At 40.2% G+C, this 17966-nt stretch overlaps 2 protein-coding genes across 7 annotated transcripts in view; one reads left to right on the top strand and one right to left on the bottom strand.

Moving 5' to 3' along the window:
- Positions 1-17966, bottom strand: part of slc12a7b (solute carrier family 12 member 7b) — an 81228-nt gene that overhangs the window by 40505 nt on the left and 22757 nt on the right. The gene's annotated exons all lie outside the window — the stretch shown is intronic.
- On the top strand, positions 7993-9913 carry LOC146661606 (E3 SUMO-protein ligase ZBED1-like). The gene is made up of 4 exons (XM_085419443.1): positions 7993-8243; positions 8471-9266; positions 9465-9586; positions 9706-9913. Exons 1-4 carry the CDS (start codon positions 7993-7995, stop codon positions 9911-9913), a joined length of 1377 nt encoding a protein of 458 aa, XP_085275569.1.

Raw genomic sequence — 17966 nt, 5'->3', positions numbered from 1 at the left:
TAGTGGGAACACAACGAATATGACTGCACATTTACTCCGACATCATCCTAGTGCAAAGACAAGTGGAAGCAGACAAAAACAACAAGGATGCATGCTACAAACTTGACCCGAGTCATTTAGACAGCCGTTAGCACATGATTCTCCTTATGGGGACCTGATATGTTCAATGTGCTGCTGAGAATATAGCCCAGAAGACGCGTATAGTATAGCTTTTATTTTGGAAAGAGCCATTTCTCTGTAATAAACTCTCTTTTCCAAAGATGAGTGATTTCTCGATCAGATAGATTTATTATTTTATCCCTTTGTTGTTTCAGCAACATTAAATTTAAAAACTACTTTTGAGTTAAAATATATATTTATAATTTTAATAAATGACAAATTAAAAAGGCATGAACATTTTTTGTATCGAAAAAATATCTAACCGTGACACCAAAGTATCGAACCAAACCGTGAATTTTGTGTATCGTTGCACCCCTAATACATACATATATAAATATCTCTTTTTAACATCGGCCAACCAGAGGTGAGTGCTTTCAAAGCACCACGCTTTAGTGTCATGCATACCAAGGTTATTATCGTTAACGAAAACTAACGAAATAACGAAAACAAGAAGTGAAAAAACATTTTCGTTAACGGAAATAAAAATAAAAACAAAAAAAGGAAAACTAACTAAAACTGTAATGAGTGTTCACAAAACTAACTAAAATTAACTGAATTTATAGCAAAAATGTGTTTAGTTTTCGTTGATGTGTGTGTGTCATACAATAGTCAAGGGTGAAAATGAAGTTTAGTTTCCAGATTTATTTCTTGCTGTCTCATTATGCCAGCAGGTGGCAGTATGTTAGTTGAGTCGTCTGTGTTGCTGCTCCGTCCACGCGCAGAATCATGTCAGGAAAAGTGGGGAGAAAGCGCCAGAGTCCAATTTGGGATTACTTTGAATATGACTGTGTTTTGGATGAAGCAAGTGTCTTGTAGTGGAAAGAGACAAATTATGAGGGACATTTCTCAAGGGAAAAAAATCCCACAAACCTTAAAGTGCACTTGAAAAGCTCACACAAGAAGGCTAACCTAGCTTACCTTGAGAAGGTAAGGGAGCACACTCAACCCTCATCCCCAGAAAATAGAAGCTAACCCCAGGCAAGGCAGCGTGATGCATCCCAAGACAACAGGACTGGGATATCTACACAACTGTGTGAGTCAATTGCCTTCAAAAAGTTTATCAATTCACTTGAACCAAAGTTACGAACACTGAAGAGTTAATAGTCTCATTGGGGCCAAGATATACATTTTATAGCTGCCTGGTATCAATGGTTGTTCATCTGCCCTAATTTATTTATTTATTTATTTAAAGAACCCATAGGTGGGAATGTGAGTTGTCTGTCTCTGCGTGTTAGCCCTGCGACAGACAGGCGACCTGTGCAGGGTGCAGGGTATGGTAGCTGGAATAGCAACATACCCAAGGATAAGCAGAAGAGAATGACTGATATGATGAAACTGGGATTTTGTTACACTTAATTATTGCAAACACGACTAAAACTATAACTGAAACTAATCAAAACTAAACTGAAACTAAGGATTTTCAAAAAAATAAAAACTAAACTAAACTAGCAAACAATTGGTAAAAACTAATTAAAACTGATATAAAATTAAAAATCTGAAGTCAAAACTAAATAAAAATAAAAACTAATGAAAATTGCAAAACTATTAAAACCCTGATGCATACTTAATCTAAGATCAGGTTAAGCTAGACATCAGCTGGAAAGAGTCAAAGGTGTGCTACAGCCCCACAAACCGGACAGACAATGGCAGAAACAGCTCTGCCCCAGCTATTACCTTGAAGCCCGGTCAACCTAGAACCCTGCTGTCTTCCTTTGTACTGACTGCCCATTAATCTCTTTGTACAAGAGCATGTGAAATGGGCACTAATCACTTAACCAGATTAGGCTAATCCTGAACTTTTTATAAAACAGAAGTCAGTTGAGGCCCCAGAGTTGAGGAAGATATGGCTTTAAAGTCAGCAGGCAAAGTGAAGGTCTACTTGTGCTGTCTAGCCACATTCAGATGAATCAGTAAGAATCAGATCAGTGTTGCTTGCCAGCCTCGTATACGTTAACTGCTGGTCAGATTACCTGCAGAGGATCAATGTAGAGTCATCAGCCAGGGACAACTACAATACACCAGTTTAAGGAGCAGTTTGTGAATAACAACTTAAAAGGACAGAAAAAAAACACGTAGACTTCCTCGCTGTTACAAGCAGAGTTCAGTCATCTTTCAGCAGACAAAACTGAACATCTGCTGTCAGCGTCATTAAACTGGCAAAGCAGAGCTTAAAGAGAGGCTATCAAATCACACAGTAAGAAGATTTTGGTCGTATCAAGCTCCACTTGGTTTGATATCAGATGGATGCTGTTACTTTGTGTGTGTGTGTGTGTGTGTGTGTGTGTGTGTGTGTGCGTGCGTGCGTGCGTGCGTGCGTGCGTGCGTTTAAGTGTCTCCGTGTTATATTCTAAGCCTCTAAACCTGTCAGGTAAACAAACTGCTCTGCTGGGCAACACAAAGGATGGACACGAAGGACAGAATGTGTGAACGTGTCGCATTATACACAGAGAAGACTATAGAGCGCTGTCCAAACTTAAAGCTTTAAGCTAAAAAAGCCTAAATGACCATCTGTGATGTGAAGTCAGCAGATCCCGAATTAAACTTTTCTCAACTGTCAAGCAATGACCAATGACAGCAGACGATCCTGTTGACAAATGACAGGGTGTTAAATACTTCACAGGGTTACAAAAGCAAACAGAGCTGGGAACATCAATTAGTAACCAACCAACAGCTACACAAATGATGTGCAAACCTTTCTGTGAGGGCTCTCCTTAACGCTAAAGACTTCAACCGTGTATCTGCATTTTTCTAAAACCCAAGCATTTACATTTGTTTTCATCCTTGATCTGCAAAATTTTTCATAACTATTGTTCTTTTATGGACAAGAACAAAATCAAATGATAGTACTACTGTAGGAGGGCTGACGTAATCTTGTCCATGTTGGTTATTTTTTTTAATTTTTAATTTCTGTTAATACTCTCCCCAGTATGTAGTAGTAATACCTTTTTTTAGTCACTTTTCAAAACACTGAAGGACACCTTAGAAGCCATTAAATAACAAAATCACACTATGGATAAAAACAGTTGGAATAAACAGTAGACTTAAAAGTCAACACTGACCATAATGGGCAAGCTTAAAAGATGTTTCAATCACATATTCCCCAAATACAGGTATTCTGTTTTAGCGTTAGAAGCACTTAGACACAACCTGTCACTTCAAACAGTTACTGGAATAGATAACTGTTCACGTGTTGGCTGGTTTACATGCACACTGTATTTCACACATAGCTTACAGACACTGACTTTGTGGTGATTAAATACAGCAGTTAGAAAAATCAGATGCTACTGTCACAGTCAGTCACATAGTCCGTGCCAACCATCCTCTCCTGATGAAAGGTACAAATGATCAAGTCCACTCTTCTCCAGATGGTGTCACTGTCTCACAATATGAAGCAAACAGCATGTGCTTGAAGGTGGACGTGTACATGAGAAACTGTAAATGCAATTGGTAAGACATTCTGGGATTTCATCTAGAGCCACAAAATCCTCTCTAATATCCTCCTAAGGCCACTTTAAATGTAACCAAGGTGATTTACAAGAATATTAAATGGTTGTTCTACTGCCAGCATCTGGTTCCTAGAATATGAGAATGTTCAATATGGGGGATAATGGTAGACATTTAAACAACAAAAGGCTGTTAATATGAAAGGATATTTTATGTACTATGTCAAAATGTGTTTGGTGAGCATCCATTACTTGCAAGGAAGGTGATGCTACATCACCAACACAGAGAAACGGTATCTTTAAAGGTACACAAATAGGCACCTTTCACGTAATGTCAAACACACATACACATCTTTTATGAGGTTACCAAATGTTTTTAGGCTTTGCAATATTTTTAATAAAAAATGGAAGCCCACTTTTATGACTTCAATTTGCCACTTCAGATAATTCTTGGTTTGTTTCCACCATGTATCTGGTAAACAGTTAGTAATGAAACAATTAGTCAGCAGAGATTTACTCCACACTGATAGTAACAGAAAAGCAGGCAGTTTGCAGCTGCCTAACGCATTTGATAATGGAAACAATGTCAAATCAATAGCGACCCAAAATTACTTAATAGTTATTGTGAGAAACCCACACGCCCAAGAGGGAGCACTCTGGGAGCTGTTCAAATGTGGCTGGACTCTAACCAGACCTTTACCAAAGCATTTCTTTCATGTTTATTGGTCTGTTTGAGCTAGGAACATGAAAGTCATAGTGGTGCACACCCATAATCTGCAGAATGTAAGCACATGAAAAATGGTTTGCCAGTAAAAATGTGCCAAAGCTCACAAGATTGGTTGGAAAAATAAAAAAAAGTCGGTAAATACTGGATTTAAACATCATGTAAAGTTGACTTTTTGGTTGGATGTCACTGTAAGAGCAGTGTAACGGTTGTAAACATGACACACTGATACGTATAGGGCTGCACGATTTTGCATAAAATGAGAATCACGATTTTTTGGCTTAGAATTGAGATCACGATTCTCTCACGATTTTCTTTTCCAGTATAAATATTTATTGCACTTATTAACTGCACATCAACTTCGTAACAGTTGAGACTGAACATAAAAACAATAAATATAAAAACAATAAATAAACATAAAAACAACAAATGTCTCACGTTTTGTCGTTGGCGCAAAATGTTGTACTGCTTGAAATTCCGTCTCCACCGTTGCTCGACACAGCATGTATAGAGCAGGTAGTGCAACAATAGAAACGCACTGTGTAGCGTTTGTCTAGGGTGTTGATCATTTTCCTAAATCCCTCGTTTTGCACAGTGTTGATGGGAGCCATATCTTTGGTCAGGTGATAAGTAATAGCCTCCGTAATTTCTTTGTGCCTGCGGGAGTTCGACGGGTATAGGGAGGCGCTGTATAAGGTTCCCGTTATTGATGTTTGGGTGGTTGACCGGAACGGATTTTCTCCTGTCACTTTCTCGTCATCCCTGACGTGCTCTCCGTTGTTTTTTCCCTGCTAATTTTAGCATCACACGGCACAGCTTCTGTATTACGTCCCAGATCAAAATGCGGTACAATCGTCGTCATCGTCTTTTTTTTTTTTTTCTTTTTTTTTTTAAATCGTTGTCATTTGGAAATGAGATCGCACATAAGTATGAATCGAGATCGCGATTTTCTAACGATTAATCGTGCAGCCCTAGATACGTAGCTGGAGGAATTCATTAAGGGTGTTTATTTATTTCATTAAATAAATTAAAATACCATGGGAATATGAACAGTAGAGGTCATAGTAGCTGAATAAACTTACATTAAATCATCTCAACCAAAAATAAATAAAACCCAACACTATGCTTGATAAATCTACCTCCTAACTGAAAACAAGCTGGAAAAAAATTAGTGCAACCGTTCTGCAAACAGTTGCAGTCCGACTTGCACCAACTGCCGTCACTCTCAAAGACATTAAAGATTTGCAAATAAATGTTATAAATGCAGACAGATACACTCATGCGGTGTGATGACATTGTTAATGAGCACAACTCAACTGGCTGTACTCTGGTTATATTCCAGCAAAACTGTTTATGTAGACAACAACAGCTATGTGCTTTTCTTACAGTTAATTGCTGTATTATCAGAAACGGATTGCATGCAATTGCCAATCTGACCCTATTCAATCCCAACCTGACAGGAGACTGACTCTGTCTTATGGCAACATTGATGACAGGCTTTAGTGACAGTATTGGTGTGCTTGACAATCTCATAAATGACATAACTGAAGTGAGATAGCTTTATCTTTCTGGATAAAACAGATACTGATTAAGTTCAACTTTGAGGACATAATTTATTATGAGTTAAGTACTGTGAAAATATCCTATTGTAGGGTGTCTGGTGATTCCATTCTCTAAAATGTACCATGTTTGTGAAGGCTAAGCGCTTATGCCAGGGATGGTGAACTCAAGGCATCAAGGGCCAGTGTCCTGAAGATTTTAGATGTGTCCTTGATCCAACACAGCTTATTTATAAGGCTAAATTACGTCCTCAATATATCTTGAAGTTCTCCAGAAGCCTGGTAATGAACTAATCGTTTGAATCAGGTGTATTGATCCAGGGTGATATCTAAAAACTGGAGGACACTGGCCCTTGTGGCCTGGAGTTCCCCTACCCAGGCTTATGCAAATAAAAGCTACTATAGCTGATAGCAACAGTAGATAGAGGAGAAAATGGGCATTTAACTTGTGCATGCTTATTAGGACTTATCTGAGGTACCATATTTAGAGTAGAGAACTGGTGAGGACAAGATATCTGAGACGGAAATGGAGGGCAGTAGTCGGAGAGTAGGACTGTCTGGATAATCAGCAGAATGAAATTTTCCATTTGGCTCGAGTGCTCAACATACATAAAAGAATGAACATATATTAGTGGTTCACTCTTTCATACACTCAAAAGAGCTATGGAAGCTGTCCTATTACAGACAATGTGATCCTCTGGTCATAATGTTGCATGTGTGTTTTATGTAGGATATTTTTCTTCATATATATATGGCCCAAATGGATTCTTTTAAGTTGTTATGTTTGATAATCTCAACATTGTCTTTAGTATACGCACAGAAAACATGCTATTGTTACCTTCACTTCCACACATTTGTACAAAATCAGTAAACTTTATATAGTTTTTACATTTATATTAAACAGCTGCTCGTGGGTGATCGTCTATGGATGCTCCAGAAAGTATTCCCAAACCACCTTTAAGGTGGAGATAATTCCAAGAAAACAATCATAAGAGTTTCTATTGTCAAGAGATTTGTTTTTACTATTTATTTTTTTTCATCATCCAAATTTAGGGTGGAAATGCATACAGTGTGTAAACAGTGACTGGTTGTTTTGATGGGAACATCAGGACAAAGTCATGGGGCTAAGACAAACATTGTGTAGTTTAGCTGTACACATACTTTGCACTATAGTAATGTACAGTTTCCAAAAATGAGAGCAGAACCAGGTGTGTTCATGCCACATAAGAGAAGAAAGAAGAAAAGAAAAATCACCTCCTCTGTCTTTTTTCTAACCACTTTTCCTCCTAAAATATCATGAGGTCAAAGAAAGGTGTGAAGCAGAACTGAAAAGGCCTTAGGGAAAGTAAAATGCAGTGTGCTCACAATCTGACCACACTTACACTAGACTCCTTAAAACATCATGCTGGTTGTTTTCCATGTTTAAACTACAATTTACAGAAGACAGACTACACATCGAGCTTCTTACGTCACACCGGCGTCCTCTTACCGTGTTGTTTCATGCAGGTCATGCAAACAAGAACAACTGGGGAAACATACCTCAAAGTCAAGTTTTTAGGAGAAAAAGGAACATATTGAGTCAGTGCTCAACAACAGTGTTTAGAGCAAAGCCTGAATTAACTCTGTTATTAACACTGTCATTTTTGATGAAAGGAAGCAGAACGTACCGGAACTTTTCGGTTCAATTCAGTTTATATAGCACAAACTTACTGCAACAGTCGCCTCAAGATGCTTTATACTGTAAAGACTAGGGGTGGGGGAAAAAATCGATACTGCGTAGTATTGCGATATTTTGTTTGCTAATAATGTATCGATACAGGGACAGCAGACATCGATATTTTGTTCCAAAAACTTCCAGTCCACCAGATGGTGCGGTTGAGCTTTTTCTCTAGTGAGGTCAGCAGAGGTTAGGTCAGCACATGGGAAAATTGATCAAACAAAGATGGAGGAAGAAAAAGAGATCAGGAAAGCGCCATCTGCGTTTAAATCAAACGTCTGGACGTACTTTGGATTTTTTAACAAGGATGGAACAAATGAGATGGATATGACACACGGGATTTGCAAGGTGTGTCGTATGAAAATAAAGTACTCTGGGAATACTACGAACATGAGGGCCCATCTTACACGGCACCATCCAAAAATAGCATTAACCGCGGACGGGAAAGCTAGCTCTAAATCAGCTCCACTGAAAAATCAACCAACGCTGGACACTCTTAGCTTAGCAAAGCTATCTCCCAATTCAGAGCGAGCTAAGAAAATAACACAATCTATCACGTACTTCATCTGCAAAGACCTGCGTCCTTACAACATTGTGGAAAACGAGGGCTTTTCTTACATGATCAAGACGCTGGAACCCAGGTATGTGATACCATTACGACGTTTTTTCGCAGACACAGCCGTACCCAATCTCTACATGTGAAGCATAAAGTTGAGGAAAGTTTGAGCACAGCAGAAAGGGTTGCATTAACTTGCGACGCATGGACCTCGCGGGCTGTGGATTCATATGTGACTATAACAGCTCATTATCTCACAGCGGACTGGCAACTGCTGTCTTACGTTCTCCAAACTCGAACATTACATGAAAGTCACACCGGAGCGAACATTGCAAATCTCCTGCAAAATACACCACAGGAATGGGGGATTGCCGACAAAAATCTGGTGGTTGTCACCGACAATGCTTCTAATATGACAATTGCCACTCAGCTAGCGGGATACCTGCATGTGAAGTGTTTCGCCCATACACTCAATCTGGCATCACAACGAGCCTTAAACCTGCCTGCAGTAGCCAGGGTCTTGGGGAGAGTGCGGCGCATAACTGGGTTTTTCAATAGAAGCACAGTGGCAAACCACGCTCTGGAGCAAAAACAGAAAATGTTACAGCTCCCGACTCACAAGCTCAAGACCGACGTCTGCACGAGATGGAACAGTGCTTATGACATGCTCCAGCGTTTCCTTGAACAACAACCTGCGATTTGTGCAGCGCTGCTGTCTCCCGAAGTCAGAAAGAGTAGCACAGATATCTTTACTCTAAACGAGACGGATATTGGGAACACTGAAGAAATTGTCCGGGCCTTGAAGTCAATGCAAGTCGTGACTACTGTGATGTCTGAGGAAAAGAATCCTACTCTGTCTCTCGTAGCACCGCTGCTAGCACAGCTGTTGCACGACACCCAAGACAACATTGGTGACACAGCGCTGGTCAGAAACATCAAGCAAAGTATCAGTCAAGATCTTAAGAAGAGATATGCCAGCACAGTCGAGAGGAACACCCTCTACACAGCATCAGCTCTCGACCCACGCTTTAAAACCCTGCCGTTCCTGTCACTGGAGGAAAGACAGGAAACCTATGCCAGAGTGGTTGCTGAGGCTATAACCCTTCAGGTAAGCAAACATTCTGGTGTTATAATTTAAATAACTTACTTACAATATTAGTAGATCTGTGATTTTTTTGTCATATTGGTAATATTCTATTTAGCAATTAAATACATTAATTATAATTTGCTAACATATTACTGCATACTAAAAGATATGAAATATTTATTTTCTCTCTCTCTCTGTATGTGTGTGGGTTTTCTACAGGAAGAAAAGAGGCAGCAGCCCATCTGTGAGCCAGAAGCCCATGAACATCATGAGAAACCTGACGAGACTGAACAAAATCCCAGACCCCCTCTCATACCAGCCAAGATGAGGAAGTCTTGTGGGTTAACAGACTTGCTTGGTCAGACTTATGGTGATGTTGGAGCCCCACCAAAATCATTATCTGCCACAGCTGAGGAGGAGGTGAAAAGATACCAGGAGGTCACATCACTGGCACTCACAGAAGACCCACTAAGCTGGTGGAAATCCTGGCCACGCTGGCAAAGAGATACCTTTGTATCCCAGGTACTAGTGTCTCGGCTGAAAGAGTCTTCTCAACCGCTGGAGACATCGTCACAGCAAAACGGAGCACTCTCACTTCAGAGCATGTTGATCAGCTCCTTTTTCTGAGCAAGAATGCTGACATTGCTTCACTGTCCAAATGTGTTTAACTTTTTAGGGCAGCAACAAACAGGACAGTTTACTTATTTTAATTTAAGAAATGTTTTATTTTATTTAAATTTAAAACTTTTTTATTTAATGTAAAATTATATTTTGTTTTAAGCTATAATTGTACCAGATAGTTACGTTCAGTTAAGTTGGTTACTAGACTGTTATACAAACCGTTCACTTTGTCAGCAATAAAACTGACTGACATGAGAGAAAGACTGAGTGTGAGACTTTATTATTAGATACAATGAATATTGATAAAGTTTACCTTTATGGACAAAATCTGCAGTAGAAAAAATATGTGATAAATCACAAAATATCGTATTGCAATACCCAGAATATTGCAAAAATATATAAAAAAAAATCGCAATAATATCGTATCGTGAGTTAAGTATTGTGATAATATCGTATCGTGGGGTGTATGGTGATTCCCACCTCTAGTAAAGACCCTACAATAACAGAAAAAAAAACCCAACAATCAGCAAGCATGTGGCAAAAGTGGGAAGACAAAAGTCCCTTTTATTAGGAAAAAACATCCAAGAGAACCAGGCGTGTGGATGAGCAGCAATAGGCCACGATGGAGTCAGGTATTTGCAGCAGTATAGCCTATAGTTCATTTACTCTGGTTCAAATCAGTTGATGAGTTTGTAAACTTTCAACTTTCCCCTGTTGTTTGGTTTGTTTTCACAAAGAGAACAATTCCAGCTCCAACAAACCCAAAACATGTTACCACAAACCACGTGAGAACACTGAGTCCGATCATTGGATTGGAGAACACGGGAGAATTTATGTTCATTTAATGGCTAGCTGTTAGCCCATTTAGACCTTCATACATCCATAGTACCTTGCAGCATCCCAGAATACAAAGCATACAAGGCTACAGGGAAGTTTTTTAGCTCAAACTTACAACATACACATGGTAGTTGGTTCGGATCGAGGTCAGATCACATGACACTACAAGCGAATCGCAGTGGAATTCATTTGGAACCATTATTGTAGGATCTATATAAAGCACCTTGAGGCGACTGTTGTTGTGATTTCGCGCTATATAAATAAAACTGAATTGAATTTGGAACCACACCAAGACCGCCTCTTCCAAAGCATCTCAGTGTGGATGTTTTGGTGTGTACCAGAGTCCAATTACTGTGTTCACATCTGCACAAATGAACCACACCACGCAGGAAGAAGTTTGACTTAAACGGACTAAAAACTACAGGTGTGAAATAATTCGGAGTCCCAGTCCTGTAGATCTCAAATTGCCTCTAGCAATGATTAAAACAAAAGTTCCCCTGATTGTCCTTCAGCCTCAATGGAAGTCGAGTTTAACCAGAACTGCCTTACTTCTAAATCGGGATTATACTTTACGCATTCGCAAGTCTGCTAGAGTTTGCTCAGGTCCAAGTAACATAGATTTCCCCATCCATTAGAGTACAATCTAGGCCTTAAACATACTTAAGACATGTGCTTACTCTGTAATATTTTGTTTAGTGCTCCTTTATCGTGTTTGCTGGTTTTGAGCCGCTAATCTGTGCTGCTCCTGGTAGAATGCAGATTATTGTTGAAATGAACTGGTTGCATCCTGCTGTATAAATTAGAGCACTTATCACACTGTGATTGCAGCATCACGCTAACTTGCCCCATAGCCAATAAAATGAAAAAATCTTACCATCTTTATACAGTACGTGCACCGCTTATCCAATTCATTATTTAGGATTTCTATGACCAAAATAAAATTCCCATTCTCAATCATTTATCTCAATTATTCTCAAATTAATTTATAAAAACTCTAAAGGCTGGCAATACGACAACAGACATCTTTAAACATACCTCAATCATATTCTTGATTTATCAAACTTGTATAAATCTAGAACAACTTGACAAGAAGCAGATTTTACTACAGCCCTGTAATATTCAGAGATCAACTCTGCATTTAACAGGCTGTGATGAAAAATTCAGAACACATCAACAGATTAGACTGTTAGTAAAATCTGACTATTTTGCTTGTGCTGTGCCAAAATCACTGCAAATGGACATTACATGCACTGGACATTTTGTCCTCATATATTGTGTCACATAATGTCATGATACGTTGTGTGGCAGGCAGGAGAAGGACCCGAGATGCAGATTCACAGACACGGGGATAAACTCAAAAACACAGCTTTATTGCTGGCCACGAGAAGCAATACAAAATAAACTAAAACTGGGAAAACTAAAGCATGAGATGTACAAGGAACCGAACCACGGGGAGAATAACACACAACATGAGGGAGAACGCGACGCCGAACAGAGGGAGACTCAGACAGAAATACACAGAGGGTAAACGAGGAAAGTGGGCACACACGGGGAACACAGGTGATACTGATAATCATAACGAGACAGGGCGGGGTGAACTGAACATGACATGTACAGGCACAGAGGTTCAGACAGGAGGAGAGAGAGCACGGGGAAAACACAGACATAACGGGCTGGGGAAACATGAAACAACCACAAAGGGAGACGAGGGCTCATAAATACATAGAGGGCACACAGGGGGGAGAGAGAGCACGGGGAGAACTTAGACATAAAGGGCAGGGGAAACATGGAATAAAACATAAGGAGAGACGAGGGCTCACAGATACACAGAGGGGCACACAGGGGGTAAAAGCCATGAAGGGAAAACACTTAGGGAACAACACAACAGGGCAACTCAGAAAACATGGCCTAAATAAGGAACGAAATACAAAAATACAAGGAACTAAGAATACTGGGCCCACATGGCCCAGGACCATGACACATAATATCTAAAAGATTTTACAGCTATGGTGCATGTCTTAGCAGCTTAAGATACAACTATTCCAACCGCATCACTCAGTCATTACAATGTACTTGTTTGAGAGTCTCTTTAAAGCATATTATATGTGCTGCTTCCAGTGCGGCTAGCAGGTAGTATGCAAGTATGGCAAATTAAAGAGTTAACAATATAATTAGAGACAAAAATACAGACTGCCACGTACAGCTTTAAAAAGAACCAGACCTGCTTGGAAATAAACAGGAAACACATGTCTGGGACAGATGGGCAAGCAGACCAACGGACAGAGGCAGTAACCCCAGGCATTTGGTATAATCACCTGTTTAGCTTGAACAAAACAGAAGTAAGGCTGGATTTTACCATAGCAGCTTTGAAAGCAAGTGATTTAAGACTGGATCCAAACACCCACCACTTGCACTTCTACTACTATTACTACTGGAGCCATGAGCTACATCCCACATCCACCCTGTTACTTAATTACAAGGTGGGGCTTTGTCCCAAATCTGATAACCCAACTTAGCATAACGAAAACTGAGGTTTGCATTTCACTACAAAGCCACACCGCTCAACTCCCACAGAATACTTGACTACATACGCTCACTCAGAGTCCCACTCCACCCACTCCCACAGAGCCTGAGCTCATTCCCTTCTGGAACGCTGTGTTCTGTTCAATACTGTATAACCTGTTCAGCAGGGAAAGTTACATACATGTACCTGTGATTTATTCATCTAAGTTAAGACCTTTTCAGCATGATACAAGGTAACCTGAAGCTCATAACAGATCCTAAAATCTACCTAATTTGCTTGTTCCAGATGACATTTTAATTTAAAAAAAATATCGTCACTGAAAAATAAAGTCTACAGTAAGACAGATGTTTTCGAAAACTATGACAAACTGGCTACAGGACTCAGTATATAGCCACAATCACATCACCAATTATTTTTGGAGTCTGCGATCTGAATACAGGGAGTGCAGAATTATTAGGCAAATGAGTATTTTGTCCACATCATCCTCTTCATGCATGTTGTCTTACTCCAAGCTGTATAGGCTCGAAAGCCTACTACCAATTAAGCATATTAGGTGATGTGCATCTCTGTAATGAGAAGGGGTGTGGTCTAATGACATCAACACCCTATATCAGGTGTGCATAATTATTAGGCAACGTCCTTTCCTTTGGCAAAATGGGTCAAAAGAAGGACTTGACAGGCTCAGAAAAGTCAAAAATAGTGAGATATCTTGCAGAGGGATGCAGCAGTCTCAAAATTGCAAAGCTTCTGAAGCGTGATCATCGAACAATCAAGCGTTTCATTCAAAATAGTCAACAGGGTCGCAAGAAGCGTGTGGAAAAACCAAGGCGCAAAATAACTGCCCATGAACTGAGAAAAGTCAAGCGGGCAGCTGCCAAGATGCCACTTGCCACCAGTTTGGCCATATTTCAGAGCTGCAACATCACTGGAGTGCCCAAAAGCACAAGGTGTGCAATACTCAGAGACATGGCCAAGGTAAGAAAGGCTGAAAGACGACCACCACTGAACAAGACACACAAGCTGAAACGTCAAGACTGGGCCAAGAAATATCTCAAGACTGGTTTTTCTAAGGTTTTATGGACTGATGAAATGAGAGTGAGTCTTGATGGGCCAGATGGATGGGCCCGTGGCTGGATTGGTAAAGGGCAGAGAGCTCCAGTCCGACTCAGACGCCAGCAAGGTGGAGGTGGAGTACTGGTTTGGGCTGGTATCATCAAAGATGAGCTTGTGGGGCCTTTTCGGGTTGAGGATGGAGTCAAGCTCAACTCCCAGTCCTACTGCCAGTTTCTGGAAGACACCTTCTTCAAGCAGTGGTACAGGAAGAAGTCTGCATCCTTCAAGAAAAACATGATTTTCATGCAGGACAATGCTCCATCACACGCGTCCAAGTACTCCACAGCGTGGCTGGCAAGAAAGGGTATAAAAGAAGAAAAACTAATGACATGGCCACCTTGTTCACCTGATCTGGACCCCATTGAGAACCTCTGGTCCATCATCAAATGTGAGATTTACAAGGAGGGAAAACAGTACACCTCTCTGAACAGTGTCTGGGAGGGTGTGGTTGCTGCTGCACGCAATGTTGATGGTGAACAGATCAAAACACTGACAGAATCCATGGATGGCAGGCTTTTGAGTGTCCTTGCAAAGAAAGGTGGCTATATTGGTCGCTGATTTGTTTTTGTTTTGTTTTTGAATGTCAGAAATGTATATTTGTGAATGTGGAGATGTTATATTGGTTTCACTGGTAAAAATAAATAATTGAAATGGGTATATATTTGTTTTTTGTTAAGTTGCCTAATAATTATGCACAGTAATAGTCACCTGCACACACAGATATCCCCCTAAAATAGCTAAAACTAAAAACAAACTAAAAACTACTTCCAAAAACATTCAGCTTTGATATTAATGAGTTTTTTGGGTTCATTGAGAACATGGTTGTTGTTCAATAATAAAATTATTCCTCAAAAATACAACTTGCCTAATAATTCTGCACTCCCTGTAAAGGTATTTACACACCAAACAAAAAACAATTGGAAAATTCAGTCATTTAACTTGTATATACACACCGAACATGCTACATTTTTGCGAAAAATCGTCTTCAAACAGACCTTAGGTTTATCTGATGGACTTCAGGTTTATCATACTCTCATGAGAGGGCAGCAGCAAGGAGAATTTCATGGTTTGATTCTGGAGCTGAAGCAGCCAAGCCCTCAACTTTAATCATTACCTGTATCCAAAAGCACAACTTACAAAAAAAGTTCATCCCCCATACAGCTGTTGTCGAGGGGCAAACTTTCCCCCACAGACATTTTAATACGGGAATCTGGGGAGGCTAACTGGCCACAAGGGTGAATGCACTTTTTGGCACCTCCACAGTGGCTTCATTATTCAGGTCCAGGGGTTGGTGCTTGGGCCAAACACAGACTTTAGTTAAACCCAATCACACATGCTGACATCTCCTGCGCAAAAACAATTAAATGAACGGAAGAATGTTATAAGGGCAAGACTCAATTGCCCTTATAACAATTGTGCTTCAACACGTGGAAGCACATGAGAGACTCGGTTAATACGGAATAGGTCAGAATATTATTGTAGTACAGCTACGTCAAGTCGTGTCATTACTTTTTTTAAATAACATTGTTCTGGAAAAAAAAGACAACAAGACAGTTTTACTCCACATCAACACCAGACCTACTAAAGCGATTTTAAAAATAAATAAATCTTGTGTCTTCTAAGGAAAGCTTAATTGCAAATACAAGATGGAAAGGATGTACCACCTTACTAAGGCCTAAGGGGCTGAGCTGGTTCACTTTGGCTACACTAGTTAGCTTTACCTGGGAGGAATGAAACGTTTCCATTTCACTCTTGACACATTTTTGACACATATTTCCTTTACGTTTTCAGTGCCCAGTGCGTGTATAAGAAGCACACCTTGTTTATGAGTAAAGCTTTAATTCCAGGAGGGAACAGGAGATTCGAACATCAAGAAACAGAGAGGGAGAGTAGAACAAAGAGAGAATTCAGAGTGAATGAGAAAAACTTGAGCCCAGGACATTGCAGCATGAGGGTGGGGTCTCATCTCCCCTGACTAAGTCAACGGAAAGCGGGCCAGCAACATAATCAATAACAGTGACTGCTATTTCACTCTGTCCTCCTTACACACTATATGTTTATGAGCTGACATGAGCTACACTATTGAGACCCATCCCTAACAAATCACGGAAAGGAAACACCCCCAATATGGCTCGCTTTTAAAGTCTGGAGCCTGCTGCTGTTATTTAACCATACCGTCACCATCATGTTCTCAACAAATCTCACAGCTAAGAATGTGTCTACAGTTCGACTCATGGAATGATTCAGCCTATTTTAAAAGGACCTGTGGCTTTGAGCAGGCTGGACTTCAAAACAATGCAAACAAAGGAACATGCGTGGCCTCGATGCTTCCACGATTCAAGTTATAATTTTGTGGTTTTAGATCAAGCGTGAGATCTCTCTGACATGCTATGCCCTGCTCACCGAGCGACTCTGTCACTCTGCAGCCATTGTCAGTAACAGCTGATCTGCATACACATAGACCAGCACAGGAGAAACTAAAGTGATACAAGAGCCTGTATAAGCATCACAATGAAACACCATTCTCTCTCCCACAGTCTGTAAAATCTCACCCGGCATGCAGCCGTAATTGTAGCTCCACAACAGAAATTAAACACCGGGAACAGATTTGCTCAGCACCATGTGAAGCGCTGTAAAAGCAACAACTTAACTGGCAATGAGAGCCTGGAAAAAAAAAACTCCCAAAAACAAAACCATGGAGTGTCAGAGAGGAGTTTGTTAAATATGCACTTCATGACCTCTACATATTGTTCTGAGGTGTTACACACAGGCAGGTTGTGTTGTTCTGACACCAGATCTATAATATTACAGTATGTTCCTGTTTTGTTTATGTGCAACTGTAAATGGCACATATTTGTTGGCTTTCACTAAATATTTATTATAAAGTGTTATTTAAGTTCATGACTATTCTGTCTTGGTCCTGCAGGCCCCACAAGGAAATGTGTGTCATGCCTGGGCGTCAGGACATTGTGTAAAAGTTCTTTTATCCTGTTGTTTCTAACACCAAGGAGTTCACTGTGAGGTCTTCAGTCATGACTCATGCAGGAGTTTGCACATCAATGGTAACCAACAGAGAAGTCAGCAGATGCTGAAGTCACTGAAGCTCTGCTATCCCTGCATTTGTTACCAACACTAGGATTACATGGCATAACGCAGAAAAATTAAAGTTAAACTAAATCAAAGAACATTTAACTCATTGTGTTTAGGGCTTCTGCTTAAAAGCCATCAGCTGAGGAGTGAAACAAAATGAAAAAACAAAGAAAAAAGGAGGGACTTTGACAGAAGGAAAAACCACATTCATGTCAAACTCCCATGAGTGGCAGTATCGTGTGAGGCAAGTTGGCATCTCACACAGCTACAAGCAAGCCTTTGCCCAAACCCAATCATCCCTTCACATTATCTGCCCACACACAGCTGTAAACAGGTTTTCAGAAAAAAAACCTTGCAATAAAGCAAAATTATCAGCTTCCACTGGACACTGTAAACAAAGTCTGGAATTTTCCAGAGCTGCTTCCTCTGTACCGTCTCGACAGAAGGATAAAGATGTATTCCGACGCCTGAGCCTCGCTCGTAAATTTGATCTCATTTGCACCAGTTGCCCACCTGGCACAGAGAAATAAAACATG

The sequence above is a fragment of the Rhamphochromis longiceps genome, linkage group LG9 (genome assembly GCF_057381845.1).
Source record: "Rhamphochromis longiceps isolate RC_006_pf linkage group LG9, R_longiceps_female_GT1.1, whole genome shotgun sequence".
NCBI lineage: Eukaryota > Metazoa > Chordata > Actinopteri > Cichliformes > Cichlidae > Rhamphochromis > Rhamphochromis longiceps.
This window is presented reverse-complemented; position numbering and strand designations above follow the sequence as displayed.